General features: G+C 52.8%; 1 protein-coding gene across 1 annotated transcript; it reads left to right on the forward strand.

Annotated features, from left to right (window-relative positions):
• The first annotated feature begins 631 nt into the window (after window positions 1–631).
• Window positions 632–9,028, forward strand: LOC144735616 (keratin, type II cytoskeletal cochleal-like). Its single transcript, XM_078618044.1, has 8 exons — window positions 632–1,243; window positions 2,189–2,394; window positions 2,979–3,039; window positions 3,661–3,756; window positions 4,511–4,675; window positions 5,276–5,401; window positions 7,683–7,903; window positions 8,882–9,028. Exons 1-8 carry the CDS (start codon window positions 632–634, stop codon window positions 8,958–8,960), a joined length of 1,566 nt encoding a protein of 521 aa, XP_078474170.1. The 3' UTR covers window positions 8,961–9,028.
• Window positions 9,029–17,370: the final 8,342 nt, after the last annotated feature.

Here is a 17,370-nt window from a genome sequence, read left to right on the forward strand (position 1 = left end):
CATGGAAGTCCAATTTATCATAGAAGTCCAGTTTACCATGGGAATCCAGTTCACCATGGCAGCCCAGTTTACCATGGGAGTCCAGTCCACCAAACATTGCCGCTGTATGGTGACGTGTCACCAAGGTCCCACCGTCTCCGTACTCACCGCGTCGGATCGTGGAAAATCATAAACGCAAAAAACAAAACTCGCCGACAAACCATTTCGCGTGTTTTTTTTCCCCCTTCTCGTTATTTTCGTAATTTTTTTTTATTGCCGACCACCGCGGGTGGTACAGCGCCGGCGTGCGTACGTGCCGTGGCGCTAGGCTAACCGATGCGCCACCGCTCCCGGTCCGAGGGCACGCGAAATTATCGCACGGGGCGCCCAAACAACACAGCAGTTGTCGGGTTACCGGGGGGGGGCAAATTGGGCCCCGCTAAATGTGCCGACGCGACCCCATTACTCGGCGTAATCGTCCATAATCCTCGGGCCTCCTCCCTCCCGCGTTCCGTATAAATAGTGTCGGAGCACCGTTCATTCGGCACATCAGCACCCGTCTCCTTCTCCTCCAGCTCTCCATCCGCTCTCCATCCGCCCGTCGCCAGCCACCCCGAATCTCTCACCTCAACCCGACTCAACGGACCCAGCCATGTCTTACAGCAAGCCCTGCGAGCCGTGCGTGCCCAACAAGTACGTCAGCAACTTCGCTCCCACGCCGAAACTGAACAAGCCGTGCGCGCCGTGCCACGCGCCTTGCCCCGCGCCCGCCCTCTGCCCGCGTCCGTGCCCGCCTCGCACCACCGTGCGTTGCTGCACCCCGGGACCCGAGCCGTGCCACGACTCTGGCCACGGATTTTCATCCCTGGCGCCCTTCATCCACGGCGGGGGCTTCTACACGGCGGGCGCCGCGCACGGCTCGAAGCCGTCGTGCTCCTCCTACGTGCCGTTCACGAGCGCGCCCTGCGGCCCCGCGCCCTGCGGCCCCGTCCACCACACGGACTTCCACGCGCCGTGCGGGCCGGCTCCCTGCGCGCCCAAGCCCAAGTGCACCAAGGCCGTGCCCGTGTGCCCGCGGCCCTGCCCGCCCCCCGTGTGCCCCACGCCATGCCCGCGCCCGTCCGCGTGCATCCCGCGCATCAGCATGGAGCCGCTGTGCCCCGCGCCCTGCGTGCAGATCGACCGCAGCGGGCAGAACGTGCGCTGCCAGGAGAAGAACGCCATCAGCCACCTGAACGACCGCTTCGCCAGCTTTATCGATAAGGTGTGGTGGCTGGGGTGGGTGGGTGCGTGGGTGGGTGGGTGGGGTGGGTGGGTGAGTTGGTGAGTAGGTGGGTGGGTGGTTGGGTGGGTGGGTGCGTGGGTGGGTTGTTGAGCGGGTGGGTGAATGGATTGGTGGGTACGTGGGTGGGTGGGTTGGTTGTTGAGCGGGTGGGTGGGTGGTGTGGGTGAGTTGGTGAGTAGGTGGGTGAGTTGTGTAGCGAGTGGGTGAAAACATTGGTGGGTGGGTAGTTTGGTGGGTGAGTGGGTTTGTAATAAATTCATAGTTTAGTTGGTGGGTGAGTGAGTTGGTGAATAGGTGGTTGAGTTGTATAGCGAGTGGATGAATGGGTTGGTGGGTGGGTAGTTTGGTGGGTGAGTGGGTTTGTAATAAATTCATAGTTTAGTTGGTGGGTGAGTGAGTTGGTGAGTAGGTGGGTGAGTTGTATAGCGAGTGGGTGAAAACATTGGTGGGTGGGTAGTTTGGTGGGTGAGTGGGTGTGTAATAAATTCATAGTTTAGTTGGTGGGTGAGTGAGTTGGTGAGTAGGTGGGTGAGTTGTATAGCGAGTGGATGAATGGGTTGGTGGGTGGGTAGATGCAAGGGCACGTTGGTAGTTTGGTTGGTGAGTGGGTGGGTAACAAATTAATAGTTTAATTGGTGGGTGGGTGAGCGAGTGGGCGGGTGAGCGAGCGAGCGGGTGGATGGATGGGTGATTAAATGGGTTGGTAACTAATCCGGTGTGCTTGTGAGAAAATGGATGTGTGGTTAGGTGGGTTGGCCGATAGATGGACGGACGCTTGCGTTGGTGAGCGAGCGAGCAGGCGGGTGCTGTAGGCTGCGAGTGGTTGCTAGTTGGATGGGACGCGTGGATTAGCGTCTGGAGCGAACGGAGCGAGCGATCTCCAACGCATTTCACCCCAACCACCACGGGGGGCATTTCTCACAGGTTCGCTACCTGGAGCAGGAGAACAAGGTCCTAGAGGCGCAGTGGGGCTGCCTGCAGGCGCGCGTCTGCACCTCCGACCTCGACTCGATGTTCGAGACGTACGCCCAAGCCATCAAGAGGCAGCTCGACTGCGTGCTGGCCGATCGCCCAAGGCTCGAGACGGAGCTCCACCAGACGCGAGCACTCGCCGACGAGCACAAGCTCAAGTGAGGCTCCCTTGCTGGTGGTGGTGATGGTGGTGGTGGGCCACGTGGGTGATGGTGGTGGTGGCCACGTGGGTGTGGTGGTGGTGGTGGGGGCCACGTGGGTGTGGTGGTGGGTGCCACGTGGGTGTGGTGGTGGTGGTGGGGGCCACGTGGGTGTGGTGGTGGTGGTGATGGGCCACGTGTGGTGTGGTGGTGGTGGGGGCCACGTGGGTGTGGTGGTGGTGGTGGTGATGGGCCACGTGTGTGTGGTGGTGGTGGTGGGGGCCACGTGGGTGTGGTGGTGGTGGTGGGGGCCACGTGGGTGTGGTGGTGGTGGTGGGGGCCACGTGGGTGTGGTGGTGGTGGTGATGGGCCACGTGTGGTGTGGTGGTGGTGGTGCGCACCTAGTGCTGTGTGTATGAAACGTCAGCAGCGGGAAGAGGAGGAGGGGGAATACAAAGGCGGCCGGGCGTGGTGGTCGTTTGGGCACAGGGGCTGCTCGCTGCTGCCCGCTCGCAGCCCCTTGCCCCGACGGCGCGTGCGGGCTATGCTGGTGGTGAACCTTTGCCTCTGTCTGTGTGTCACCTGCGCGATGTCGAATGCAGGTACGAGGCGGAGGTGACGGGGCGCGAGGCGGCGGAGGCGAACTTCGTGGCCATTAAGCGGGTGAGAGGGGGTGGGTGGTTGAGTGGGTGGGTGGGTGGGTTGAGTGGGTGGGTGGGTGGGTGGGTGGGTGAGCGGGTGGGTGGGTGAGCTGGTGGGTGAGTGGGTGGGTGGGTGAGTGGGTGGGTGAGCGGGTGGGTGAGTGGGTGGGTGAGTGAGTGGGTGGGTGGGTCGGTGGGTGAGTTGGTGGGTGGGTGAGGAGTTGGGTCGGTGGGTGGGTGCAGGGGGTGGGTGAGTGAGTGGGTGGGTGAGTGAGTGGGTCGGTGGATGAGTGGGTCGGTGGGTGAAGGGGTGGGTGCGTAAACGGCTGGGTGAGTAAGCAGGTGGGTGAGTGAGTGGGTGGGTGAGTGGTTGGGTGGGTGGTCGAGTGGGTGGGTTGGTGGGTGGGTGAGGCGTTAGGTGAGTGGGTGGGTGGGTGAGTGAGTGGGTGAGGGGTTGGGTGAGTGAGTGAGTGAGTGGGTGAGTGAGTGGGTGAGAGGGTGGGTGAGTGAGTAGGTGTGTGGGTGAGTTGATGAGTGGGATTGACACTCAGTGGCTAGGCGAAGTGCGCTGGTGACTGGGTGCTCCGATCCGTGGACCTTCGGGACTCGAACCCTCGCGCCTCCCCCTCCTCGTGTACCCCAGGAGGCTGACGACAACTACATGGGCAAGGTGCAGATGGAGACACGCGTGGGGCAGCTCAGCGATGAGCTCCACTTCATCAAGGAGCTCTTCGCCTGCGTGAGCATCCCTCCTGCGTCACCACACACACACACACAGAGAGTGTGTCACTTAAGACCCACAAGTTGTGGCGGTTGTGGTGGTTGTGGCAGTCAGCGTCCAAACCGCCCCCCCCCCCTCTCCCCCACCCCTCCCCCAACCCCACCGGTGACGATTATCTGGACCGGTCCTGGGCCGCCCCTAGGTCGACTCAGCCTCAAATGAGTACCTGGTGGTTGGTGTGTAGCAAACGTCGCCATTGGGGAGACAAAGGCGACCTGGCGTGGTGCTGGCCACCCCACCCCCTCGAGTGCCGTGCCGGCCTTCTGCTGCTCGCTAACAGCACTTGCCCCTGCAGTCTGTTACAGGCTACACGGGGGAGCTTTGTCTGCTGCTAGTGGTGATGGTGTCTGTGGTGTTTAAGATGGTGATGGTGGTGGTGGTGATGGGGGTCTTTGTGGTTGTGATGGTGGTGGTGGTAATGGGGGTCTTTGTGGTTGTGATGGTGGTGGTGGTAATGGGGGTCTTTGTGGTTGTGATGGTGGTGGTGGTGGTGGTGATGGGGTTCTTAGTGGTTGTGATGGTATCGTTGGTGGTGAAGATGGTGGTGGTGATGGGGGTCTTTGTGGTTGTGATGGTGGTGTTGGTGATGGTGTTGAAGCGGGTGATGGTGCCGGTTGATGATGATGACGACGATGGTGGCATTGTTGGTGATCACGGTGACCTACCGAGCCTGACCCACGTGACCCCCGTGACCCCCCCGTGACCCCCGCAGGAGATGCAGGAGATGGAGGAGAGGATCCGCGACATGAACGTGACCATCGACCTGGACACGGGCTGCAACTTCGACCTGAGCTCCCTCATCGCCGAGGTCCGCGCCAACTACGAGATGGTGGCCGCACGCAGCCGCGAGGAGGTCGAGTGTTGGTACAAGAGCAAGGTGACCTCCTCCTCCACCTCCTCCTCCTCCTCATCAAACACCTCCTCAGCAACAAACACCTCATCAACCATCATCATCAACCATCATCATCATCAATCACCTCATCATCATCATCAATCATCATCATAAACCATCTCATCAACATCATCATCATCAATCACCTCATCGATCGTCATCAATCACCTCATCAACATTATCATTATCATCATCAATCACCTCATCGACATCATCATCAACCTCATCAACATCCTCATAGTCATCAATCACCTCATGAACATAATCAACCACCTCATCAACCATCATCACCACACCCTCACCTCTCCTCACCACTTCACCTCTCACCCCCACACCCTCGCCTCTCCCCATCACACCTGCTCGCCTCCACCACCTCACCTGGCCCCCTCACCTAACCCCCTCACCTGACCCCCTCACGTGACCCCGCTCACCTAACCCCCTCACCTAACCCCCTCACCTGACCCCTTCACGTGACCGCCTCACCTGACCACTTCACCTGACCCCCTCACACAACCCCCTCACCTGACCCCCTCACCTGACCGCCCCACCTGACCACCCCACGTGACCGCCCCACGTGACCCCCAGATGGACGACATGGCCGAGGCGTCCGAGAGGCACTGCATTGAGCTGCGCTGCACCAAGAACGAGATCCTGGAGCTCTCCTCCATGGTGCAGAGGCTCGCGTGCGAGATCGACGGCCTCAAGACCCAGGTGAGCTGGGCAGCCAGGGACCACCTCCTCCTCGCCTGCTAACGCAGGAGGTCGTGGGTTCGATCCCGACCCCTGACGATGCCTGCTGCTGCTGTATAGTTGGAGTCTGTGTGTCTCCCTCTCTCACCATCATCACGGTGGCGAAGAGATGTTAACTACCTCGCCTGGTATACAGGAGGTCGTGGGGTCGATCCTGACCCTGACGCCCGCTCTATATTTCGAGTCTGTGTGTCTCTCTCTCATCATAATCGTCATCACGGTGGCTAGGAGATGTTAACTACCTCGCCTGGTGTACAGGAGGTCGTGGGTTCGACCCCGACCCTGGCGCCTGCTGCTGTATATTTGGAGTTTGTGTGTCTCTCTCTCATCATCATCATCAACATCACGGTGGCTAGGAGATGTTGACTACCTCGCCTGGTATACAGGAGGTCGTGGGTTCGATCCCGACCCTGACGATGCCTGCTGCTGTATATTTGGAGTTTGTGTGTCTCTCTCTCTCATCATCATCATCAAGGTGGCTAGGAGATGTTGACTACCTCGCCTGGTGTGCAGGAGATCGTGGGTTCTATCCCGACCCCTGACGATGCCTGCTGCTGTATATTCCGAGTCTGCGTCTCTCTCTCTCTGTCTCTGTCTCCGTGGTCGCGTGGATTTGTCTCCGGGTTCTCCGGGTTGTCCCCATCCACATTTAGAACCGACGTCACCACGGCGTTCAGAGTGTTTGGCGATTGCTATGAATGTTCACACGATGACGACGACGATGACGACGACGATGATGACGATAACGACGATGAGGCACACTTCGTTGAGTTGTCATTTGTGACCAGGTCGCTTAACAGCAGCTCAGCGGGCCTGACCTGATGAGATTAAAATAAAAAAAAAGAAGTTTAGTTTTTTTGGGGGATATTTCTTAAAGCGATTTGTTTACCTTTCACATTCTTTGCCCAGCTGCCGTGTTTTTGTGTTTTTGTTGTTGTTATTGTAAAGTTCTTATGCCGGGCCACTCACTGGACATCTGAGAAACTCAAGAGCTTCATAGCTCATCGGATTCTGACGAGAGCGCAACCCTCCCCTCCCTCCTCCCCTCCCTCCTCCCCTCCCTCCTCCCCGTGTATCTGCCCCCACCCACACCTCACCCCCCCCCCAACCCACAACTCACCCCCCCAACCCACACCTCACCACCCACACCTCAACCCGCACTCACCCCCCCCACCCACACCACCCCCACCTCACCCCCCCTACCTCAACCCCCACCCACACCTCACCCCCACCCCACCTCACCACCCCCACCACCACCACCCCTACCTCACCCCCACTCCCACCTCAACCCCCACCCACACCTCACCCCCACCCACACCTCACCCCCACCCCACCTCACCACCCCCACCACCACCACCCCTACCTCACCCCCACTCCCACCTCAACCCCCACCCCCACCTCACCCCCCCCCTACCTCAACCCACACCTCACACCCACCCCACCTCACCACCCCCACCACCACCACCACCACCCCTACCTCACCCCCACTCCCACCTCAACCCCCACCCTCACCTCACCCCCCCACCCCTACCTCAACCCACACCTCACACCCACCCCACCTCACCACCCCCACCACCACCACCCCTACCTCACCCCCACCTCAACCCCCACCCCCACCTCACCCCCCCCCTACCTCAACCCACACCTCACACCCACCTCACCTCACCACCCCCACCACCACCACCACCACCCCTACCTCACCCCCACTCCCACCTCAACCCCCACCCCCACCTCACCCCCCCCCCCCCCTACCTCAACCCACACCTCACACCCACCCCACCTCACCACCCCCACCACCACCACCCCTACCTCACCCCCACTCCCACCTCAACCCCCACCCCCACCTCACCCCCCCCCCCCTACCTCAACCCCCACCTCACCACCCCCACCACCACCACCACCCCTACCTCACTCCACCCCCACTCCCACCTCAACCCCCCCACCTCAACCCCCACCCCTACCTCAACCCCCACCCCTACCTCAACCCCCACCTCACCACCCCCACCACCACCACCACCCCTACCTCACTCCACCCCCACTCCCACCTCAACCCCCCCACCTCAACCCCCACCCCTACCTCAACCCCCACCCCTACCTCAACCCCCACCTCACCACCCCCACCACCACCCCTACCTCACTCCACCCCCACTCCCACCTCAACCCCCCCACCTCAACCCCCACCCCTACCTCAACCCCCACCCCTACCTCAACCCCCACCTCACCACCCCCACCACCACCACAGCGTTGCCAGCTGGAGAGCTCCATCCAGGAGGCGGAGTCCCACGGGGAGATGAACGCTCACGAGGCCCGGGACGCGACCGCGCGCGTCGAGACGGAACTGTCGCAGGCGAAGGCCGACATGGCGAGGCACGTGCGCGACTACCAGGAGCTCATGAACGTGAAGCTCGCCCTCGACATCGAGATCGCCACCTACCGCAAGCTGCTGGAGGGCGAGGAGAGCAGGTGGGGGAGGAGACAGGCTCGCACCTGTACACTCACCTGTTTGTACACTCGCCTGCCTGTACACTCACATGTACACTCATCTGTACACTCACCTGTACACTCACCTATACACTCACCTATACACTCACCTGCCTGTACACTAACCTGTACGCTCGCCTGTCTATTCATTCACTCACCTGAACACTCACTCACCTGTACACTCACTCACCTGTACACTCACCTGTACACTCACCTGTACACTCACCTATACACTCACTCGCCTGTCTGTACACTCACCTGTACACTCACCTGTACACTCACTCGCCTGTCTGTACACTCACCTGTACACTCATCTATACACTCACCTGCCTGTCTGTACACTCACCTGTACACTCATCTATACACTCACTCGCCTGTCTGTACACTCACCTGTACACTCACCTATACACTCACTCGCCTGTCTGTACACTCACCTGTACACTCACCTGTACACTCACTCGCCTGTATGTACACTCACCTGTACACTCACCTATACACTCACCTGCCTGTACACTCACCTGTACACTCACCTATACACTCACCTGTACACTCACCTATACACTCACTCGCCTGTCTGTACACTCACCTGTACACTCACCTGTACACTCACTCGCCTGTCTGTACACTCACCTGTACACTCACCTATACACTCACCTGCCTGTACACTCACCTGTACGCTCGCCTGTCTGTTCATTCACTCACCTGAACATTCACTTGTACACTCACCTGCCGTCCACTCACCTGCCCACGAACTCGCCTGTCCCACCTGTCCGCACGTGTCGGCGGCCTCTTCACCAATGCACTCACCTGTCTGACACCCCTCAACCAATCCACCCACCTGCTTGACCTCTCCACCTGTACACTCACCTGTCCACTCACCTGCCCGCTTGTCACACCTCTCGCCTCTCTCTCACACACCACCACGACTAACGCCCGCCCTCTCTGCCCCCCCCCTCCCAGACTGCACTGCGTGCCAGACCGCTGTGGGCAGCCCTGCATGCCCTGTGACCCATGCGGCCCCTCCCGCCGCTGCCTGTGAAGGGTGACCTCTCAACCCCCCGCCGTGTGGGATGGGGGTGCCAAGTGCCCCCACCTCCCCCACCCCCCGCTCACTCATCCCCCCGCCCCGCCCCTCCCCGCCTAGCCCCCGCCCTCGAGCGAAGAGTCAATCGGAAGAATGAGACCGAGAGGATGATGATCCTGGGTTCAGTCACAGGCCGTAGACGCTACCACCAACTACCACCAACTACCACCAACTACCACCAACCACAACCAACCACCACCAACCACCACCACCAATGCAAACGCCGCCGAACAATACAACAGCCACTAATACTACCACCACCAACAACACCACAACCACCAACACCACCACCGATACAACCGCCACGAACACAACCAAAGCAACAAACCAGCACCACCAATGCAACCACCACCGCCATCACTCGCACCACCACCACCACTAACACGACCACCAAGTCCTGGCAACACTGGGGAGACAAAGGCGGCTGGTCACCCACCCTCATCTCGCGTGCCATGCCGGCCTTCATAGGCGCTGCTGCAACTCCTCGTCAAACAGCACTTGCCCCGACAGTCTATTGAGGCTATACGGGAGGGATGGGGGGGTGTAGAGGCTTTGTCTTTGTGCAAGGGAGAACATCGCTGCTGGTGGTGGTGGTCGTGGCTTCGGGCGCTTGAGGTCGATTGCAACCGAGAGAGACAACGTTGGCTGACTGTCGTTCGTCGGAGCTGCGGGCTTTGTGTGTAGAGTTTTAGAGAATTGAAAATAAACTTTGACCTCGTCAGCACATCCCCTTCTCTCTCCGTGATGTTGTTCACCCCCGAGTGGGTGAGCGAGTGGGTGAGTGAGTGGGTGGGTGGGTGGGTGAGTGGGTGGGTGGGTGAGGTGAGTGGGTGGGTGAGTGGGTGAGTGGGTGAGTGAATGAGTGGGTGAGTGAGTGAGTGAGTGGGTGAGTGAGTGGGTGATTGGGTGAGTGAGTGGGTTAGTGAATGAGTGGGTGAGTGAGCGGGTGAGTGAGTGGGCAGGTGAGTGAGTGAATGGGCAAGTGAGTGGGTGGGTGAGTTGGTGGGTGAGTGAGTGGGTGGGTGAGTGGGTGAGTGAGTGAGTGAGTGGGTGGGTGGGTGAGTGAGTGGGTGGGTGAGTGGGTGGGTGAGCGGGTGAGCGGGTGAGTGAGCGAGTGAGTGGGTGAGTGGGCGGGTGAGTGGGTGAGTGGGTGAGTGAGTGGGTGAGTGAGTGAGTGGGTGAGTGAGTGAGTGGGCAAGTGAGTGGGTGGGTGAGCGAGTGAGTGAGTGGGTGGGTGAGTGGGTGAGTGAGTGGGTGAGTGAGCGAGTGAGTGGGCGGGTGAGTGGTTGAGTGCTGTTGTGACCTGGAGTGTGATGATTGAACACAGTGTGGTGGTTGTTTGTAGCGCTGACTTTTATAGTGTAGTGTATAGTAGTGTAGTGTATAGTAGTGTAGTGTATGGTAGTGTAGTGTATAGTAGTGTAGTGTATAGTCGTGTAGTGTATGGTAGTGTAGTGTATGGTAGTGTAGTGTATAGTAGTGTAGTGTATAGTAGTGTAGTGTATGGTAGTGTAGTGTATAGTAGTGTAGTGTATAGTCGTGTAGTGTATAGTAGTGTAGTGTATGGTAGTGTAGTGTATAGTCGTGTAGTGTATGGAAGTGTAGTGTATAGTAGTGTATAGTATAGTGTATAGTCGTGTAGTGTATGGTAGTGTAGTGTATAGTAGTGTATAGTGTAGTGTATAGTAGTGTAGTGTATGGTAGTGTAGTGTATAGTAGTGTAGTGTATAGTAGTGTAGTGTATGGTAGTGTAGTGTATAGTCGTGTAGTGTATGGTAGTGTAGTGTATAGTAGTATATAGTGTAGTGCAGAGGTGGGACAAAGTCATTGTTATGCAAGTCCAAGTCGAGTCGCAAGTCATCAAATTCATGACTCGAGTCTGACTCGAGTCCAAGTCACATGACTCGAGTCCACATCTCATAGGTGGGACAAAGTCATTGTTATGCAAGTCCAAGTCGAGTCGCAAGTCATCAAATTCATGACTCGAGTCTGACTCGAGTCCAAGTCACATGACTCGAGTCCACACCTCTGGTGTAGTGTATAGTACACTAGTACAGCACACCGGTTGTGTGTTGGAGAGTAAACCCATAACAACATTTGCATTTATAGTGCAGTGTATAGTCGTGTAGTGTATAGTAGTGTATAGTGTATAGTAGTGTAGTGTATAGTAGTGTAGTGTATAGTAGTGTAGTGTATAGTGTAGTGTATAGTAGTGTAGTGTATAGTAGTGTAGAGTATAGTAGTGTAGTGTATAGTGTAGTGTATAGTAGTGTAGTGTATAGTAGTGTAGTGTTGTATAGTAGTGTAGTGTATAGTATTGTAGTGTATAGTATTGTAGTGTATTGTAGTGTAGTGTATAGTAGTGTAGTGTATAGTAGTGTAGTGGTATAGTGTAGTGTATAGTAGTGTAATGTATAGTAGTGTATAGTAGTGTATAGTGTAGTGTATAATAGTGTAGTGTATAGTGTAGTGTATAGTGTAGTGTATAGTGTAGTGTATAGTAGTGTAGTGTATAGTGTAGCGTATAATAGTGTAGTGTAAAGTAGTGTATAGTGTAGCGTAGTGTATAGTAGTGTATAGTGTAGTGTATAATAGTGTAGTGTATAGTGTAGTGTATAGTGTAGTGTATGGTAGTATATAGTGTAGTGTATAGTGTAGTGTACTAGTACATCACACCGGTGTGTTGGAGAGCCAAGCCACAACATTTACAATCTGAGTACGACGTTTCGCCAGTAATTACAACCAGCTTCATCAGGCGACAGCCAGATTCGTGGAGAAGTCATCACCTGTTTCGTTCCTCATCTAGAGGCGTAGATGTGGTGACCACGCTTCTGCGCTCTTGCGCAAAGTGGGGGTGGGGGGGGGATTCATGAGTCAACGTACATGATGCATGTGCATGATGCGAGCCCATTGATCTTGTCCTTCATGTCCATTGTGTGTATTAAAATAGCTGTACCAACGGTAATCCCTATTGAAGTATGGAGGCCTGTATACGCATGCATTTAAACAATGTGTTGTGTGTATAACTTCGCGGAGACAACGCGTATATTACAGTAACAACACTAACAGTCCCCGTAAGGGAGATACAGCCTCCCTTCTAGTGTGTCCTACACACCCCGAGCTACGCTACACACGGGTCCTCCGCTACGGGAGGCTACACTGACCCGACCTAGCCAGTCTCACCAACGGTCCGCTACAACCTGGCTCTGACAAGAGCCTCGGTTGAGGGTACAGGGTGCTGGCCTGGTCTTCAGGTCTTCCGACGTCTTCGGGTCTTGAGTTGGCGAAAACTGCCGGTCCCGTTGAGAGGGCCGGCTTTTATCCCCAGGTCGGGGCTTACCCCGCCCCTAACCACACCCTCTCCAGAACCTTCCAGAAGTGTCTGGAAGGGTCTGGAATCAGCCGTTGGCCCCTGTCCCCCAGCCCCCACCCGGTCACGGGGTCCCCAGGAGGTGGGGGGTTACCTTAGGCAAGTGGTTCTTAACCTTGTTGGAGGTACTGAACCCCACCAGTTTCATATGCGCATTCACCGAACCCTTCTTAATTGAAAAAAAATAAAATATTATTTTTTCAAATTCAAAACGTAGGTATATGTTTTACTGGTGCATAAAATGAACCGTGCATCAACATCACTGTGTTCAAAGAACAAAACCAGCAAAACATGATTTTCACACAAAAACAAAAACATAATAATGAATACTTACTGCAAATCAGTGTGACTTCTGCAGCTGCCTTTCAGAGACCAGTTCAGAAATGCGCGGCTTCACCTTGGCAAGTGCCACTCTCATGTCATTTTCGCAACAAAGTCTGTTCCTTTTTTTCGTTTTTATGTCCAGCATCCTCGAAAAGGATTGCTCGCAAAGATATGTTGTAACAAACGGTATGAAAATCTCCAGGGCTTTCTTAGCAATAACAGGGTATGTTACCTTTCGATTTAAAGTTTCTTTCGTGACTGCAGGGATTCATCTTCTTGGTTCTTTCGGTAAAGTCACGTAGAAGGGAAATAATAAAATAATAAAAATAAAACATAATAAAATTTCGATTTAAAGCTTTCGTGACTGCAGGGATTCATCTTCTTGGTTCTTTCGGTAAAGTCACGTAGAAGGGAAGTAATAAAATAATAAAAATAAAACATAATAAAATTTCGATTTAAAGCTTTCGTGACTGCAGGGATTCATCTTCTTGGTTCTTTCGGTAAAGTCACGTAGAAGGGAAGTAATAAAATAATAAAAATAAAACATAATAAAATTTCGATTTAAAGCTTTCGTGACTGCAGGGATTCATCTTCTTGGTTCTTTCGGTAAAGTCACGTAGAAGGGAAGTAATAAAATAATAAAAATAAAACATAATAAAATTTCGATTTAAAGCTTTCGTGACTGCAGGGATTCATCTTCTTGGTTCTTTCGGTAAAGTCACGTAGAAGGGAAGTAATAAAATAATAAAAATAAAACATAATAAAATTTCGATTTAAAGCTTTCGTGACTGCAGGGATTCATCTTCTTGGTTCTTTCGGTAAAGTCACGTAGAAGAGAAGTAATAAAATAATAAAAATAAAACATAATAAAATTTCGATTTAAAGCTTTCGTGACTGCAGGGATTCATCTTCTTGGTTCTTTCGGTAAAGTCACGTAGAAGGGAAGTAATAAAATAATAAAAATAAAACAAAATATTATTTTATTATGTTTTATATTATTGTATTGTTTTCTTTTAATTATTTTATTACTTCCCTTCTACGTGACTTTACCGAAAGAACCAAGAAGAGGGTACGTTACCATTTGTTGACACCAAAACGTCGAGAGCGTTGTTGTTCTGAAGAGTTGCTGTTGAGCCTGGCTCTGCTGAATTTCAATGATTTCGTCGAGGTATATTCATCATTGACATCTGCTGTCTCAACACTAAACGCGAACGGCTGTCTCACCCATGCTGGATATGACTCTCTTGTAGGGAAGTATCCGTCGAGAGACTTTGCAAGCTCATCTAAGTGCGTGCCAATTGCTTGCTTCAGTTCCGCGGGTACAGAAATGTCTCCGATTCCAGATACATCTTCGATCTTACTTACATAGTCGTCCAGCAGGGGAAAGTTTGCGAAGTCATCGTTCTCTGTTCGTCGTTTCCATAACGGTAGCTTTTTTTGAAAAGCCTTCAGGTTTTCTTCCGCTTCAATGGTGTTGACTCCACCGCCCTGCATCTGCTGATTGAGATGATTGAGAGCTGCGAAGACGTCAGCCATGTACGCTAAAATGAGAATGCATGTCAATGTCGGTGCTCTTGCAAAAACAGGGCTAATTCCACACGCATGGCTAAAACACGATTCAGCACCTGTCCCCGGGATAACCACCGAACGTTAGAATGGTACAGAAGTACCCTCGAATCCAGAGCCCATTTCTTTACACAGCTCACTGAAGATGCGGTGCCTCAGAGCACTATTTCGCACATAGTTCACGCATTCCACTACAATTTTGAATACTTCTGTCAGTTTTGGAGGCAAGGTTTTTGTTGCAAACGCATGCCTGTGCAAGAATACAATGCGTAATAATGATGTGTGGTGCATCGGCTTTCACTAGCACACCAAAACCAGACTTTCTTCCCAGCATGACTGGAGCTCCGTCCGAACAAACTGCAGAAACCATATCCCACGAAAGATTGTTGCCTTTGAAGAAGTCATCCACAAGTTTCTTCACATCGGCTGCCTTAGTTGTTGTTGTAAGAGGCTTACAAAATAAAACATCTTCCTTTATCACGTCGTCTTTCACATAGCGCACGAATACAGCAAGCTGGCTTAAATTGGAAACGTCTGTGGTCTCGTCGAGTTGGAGGCTGAATTTTGCCGGGCTTGAAATCAGATCTGCAACTACTTGAGCCAAGATGTCTTTGCTCATGCCCTCTATTCTGTCGCTGATGGTGTCATTTGAAAGAGGAATTTGGGATAACTTAACTTCAGCCGCTTTTCCCAGCATGATATTCGCCATCTTCAGCACAGCTGGTTTTATGAGTGTTTCACCAATGGTGTGTGGTTTGCCCTGCTTTGCGATCAGGTAAGCAACTTCGTACGATGCTGTGAGGATCGGTTTGTTGATGGGTACAAAGCCGAGAACAGGCAGAGTAGCATTTTCATCGAATCTGGCTCTCTTCACCTTGAATTCAGCGAGCGTTATGTTCTTGTATTCCCCATCTCCATGCAGCTTAAGGAAGTGTTCTCTTAGTTTTGCCGGTGCTAAACAACTTGGCATTGCAAATCATGCAGTTAGGACGCTGACTCCCATCACGTTCCGTTATACATGTGAATCCATATTGTACATATTCGTCCGACCACTTTCTTGCTCGACATAGTTAGTATGAAGGAATTAAAATATTAAGAAAAAAATCACACGACGTACCATCACGACAGTCACAAGTCGACTACCGAGCGCACCAAATTCCCTGCAGCACAGATAGGCCAAGCGATGTAGCGTGATCACTTGCAGCCAATGATGGCCAAGCCGGACGTGTCATCACGAATCATATGAGTCGGTGTGTGTCTTAACCTTCGCCGAACCCCTGAGACTGACTCACCGAACCCCTGGGGTTCGATCGAACCCAGGTTAAGAACCACTGCCTTAGGCTAACCCCTACACCCCCCCCCCCGTTCACTCTCTCGGCTGCCCCCTGTCGGCCTGTGAGCGTGGCGACAGGTAATGCCGCATACAGCGCCTTGGTATGGCACAACAAATGTGTTATTTGATGATTCGCTTGCACGCAGAACTAAGTCGGTAGCTATCTCGAACGGTTTAAATGATTTTTATCTATTTCAGTTTCAGTAGATTTTTAATTAGTCGTGGCCAGTAGTAGCTAGTTTTGCACAGAACTTCAACATTATCCAAATCAATTGAGTGTCCTTATTGGCACGCGTGTTATGCTGCTGCTGACAGTTGTATTTGGGAGAATTTAATATTTATTTGGTGTTCTTTTAGTCTCGTGCTGATCATTCGTCTTGTTTGCCCAACATAGCATTTGCCACAAGCGCAGTTAATCCTGTACAGACCGTCTGTTGTAGTATACTAGTACAGGACACAGGTTGTGTGTTGGAGAGTGAACCCATAACAACATTTACAATTCGAGTAGCGTGAAGTTTCGCCAGTAATTACAACAACAACAAGCAGCATCATTCTATCGACAGCCAGAGTTGTGAATAAATCCTCCTCCTGTTTCGGTCTTAAAAAGACAAACCTCACTGATTGGCTGTGTTGGGTGGTGTTGGGTTTAACGACACATTTATATTTACGCGATCCAACCCAAAAAACGTTTATTATGGATAATATTGGTCGAGAAAGCATGATGCTACATGTTAAACTAACTAAATTACAGATTTAAAATATAAAAAACAGGTCCCTGCGGGGTGGGCTGGTAGGAACGAACAAATGAATGGCTATAATAAAATGAAATGGCGGGGGTACGATACGAAGGGAGAATTTGAGGCCTAGTTCTAGGCTTTAGGCCTAGCTGTAGGCTTTAGGCCGCTGTGAGTTAATTTAGAATTTAAATGTTTTAATTAAAAACTATCTCAGGGAATTATAAGGGAATGTTACACTTGTTTAGCCAGGAAAGCCTCACTGAGTCTAAAGGTTTTTGTAGGGTCCTGCCAAGTGTTTGCAGTAGGGGGCAATGTTGCTACACCTAATCGGACATCGGACGGACGGACGATATAATCTATTGTAGGCTGGTTCACTTCGTTCCTACCAGTATAAATAAACCTTAACAGCAAGTACGTTGTAAAATTACAATGACGCTTGAGTGATTTTAATACGAGTCACTTCCGATGAGGACTAAGACGGCAGAATGGACGTGCCCAGAGACGAAACGAGGTGCTTCCAATAACGAAACATTCTCATCGATTCCCGCTGAGACTCAGGAGACCCACAGACACCCACAGAGATGAATATGACAACTCGTGGTTAACGGCATCAACAAACCTTCATCTCGACATGCTTTCAGATTATTCAATTATATTGCTGCTATGAATTTCCAAATGAAAAGCCACTTCTTTTGAGCTATCGTCCGTGGCCAGGGCGTTTAAAAAAATATAATTTAATTTAATACGTCAGTGGGCTTCGCCTGCTAGGATGGGGATGGGTTAGTGTTGAATTTGTTTGTTGTTTGGGTGATTTGTTTACCTTTCTTGCACTGCTGTCGTGTTTTTGTGACCGTTTCTTGTTGTAAAATTCTTACCCTGTGCCCTGACTGGACATCTGTGAGAAAAGAGATGTATAGCTCATCAGGTTCCTCCTGCAGGATAAATACAGATTCGGAGTGAAAAGGGGCACCCCCATGGGCAGCTGTCCGTGCGCATCAGTCGACCAGTAGAGGGGGGCGATGTTGCTGCTGCTGC

This window comes from Lampetra planeri, chromosome 56, assembly GCF_965212315.1.
Source record: "Lampetra planeri chromosome 56, kcLamPlan1.2.h2, whole genome shotgun sequence".
In the NCBI taxonomy this organism is placed as follows: domain Eukaryota; kingdom Metazoa; phylum Chordata; class Hyperoartia; order Petromyzontiformes; family Petromyzontidae; genus Lampetra; species Lampetra planeri.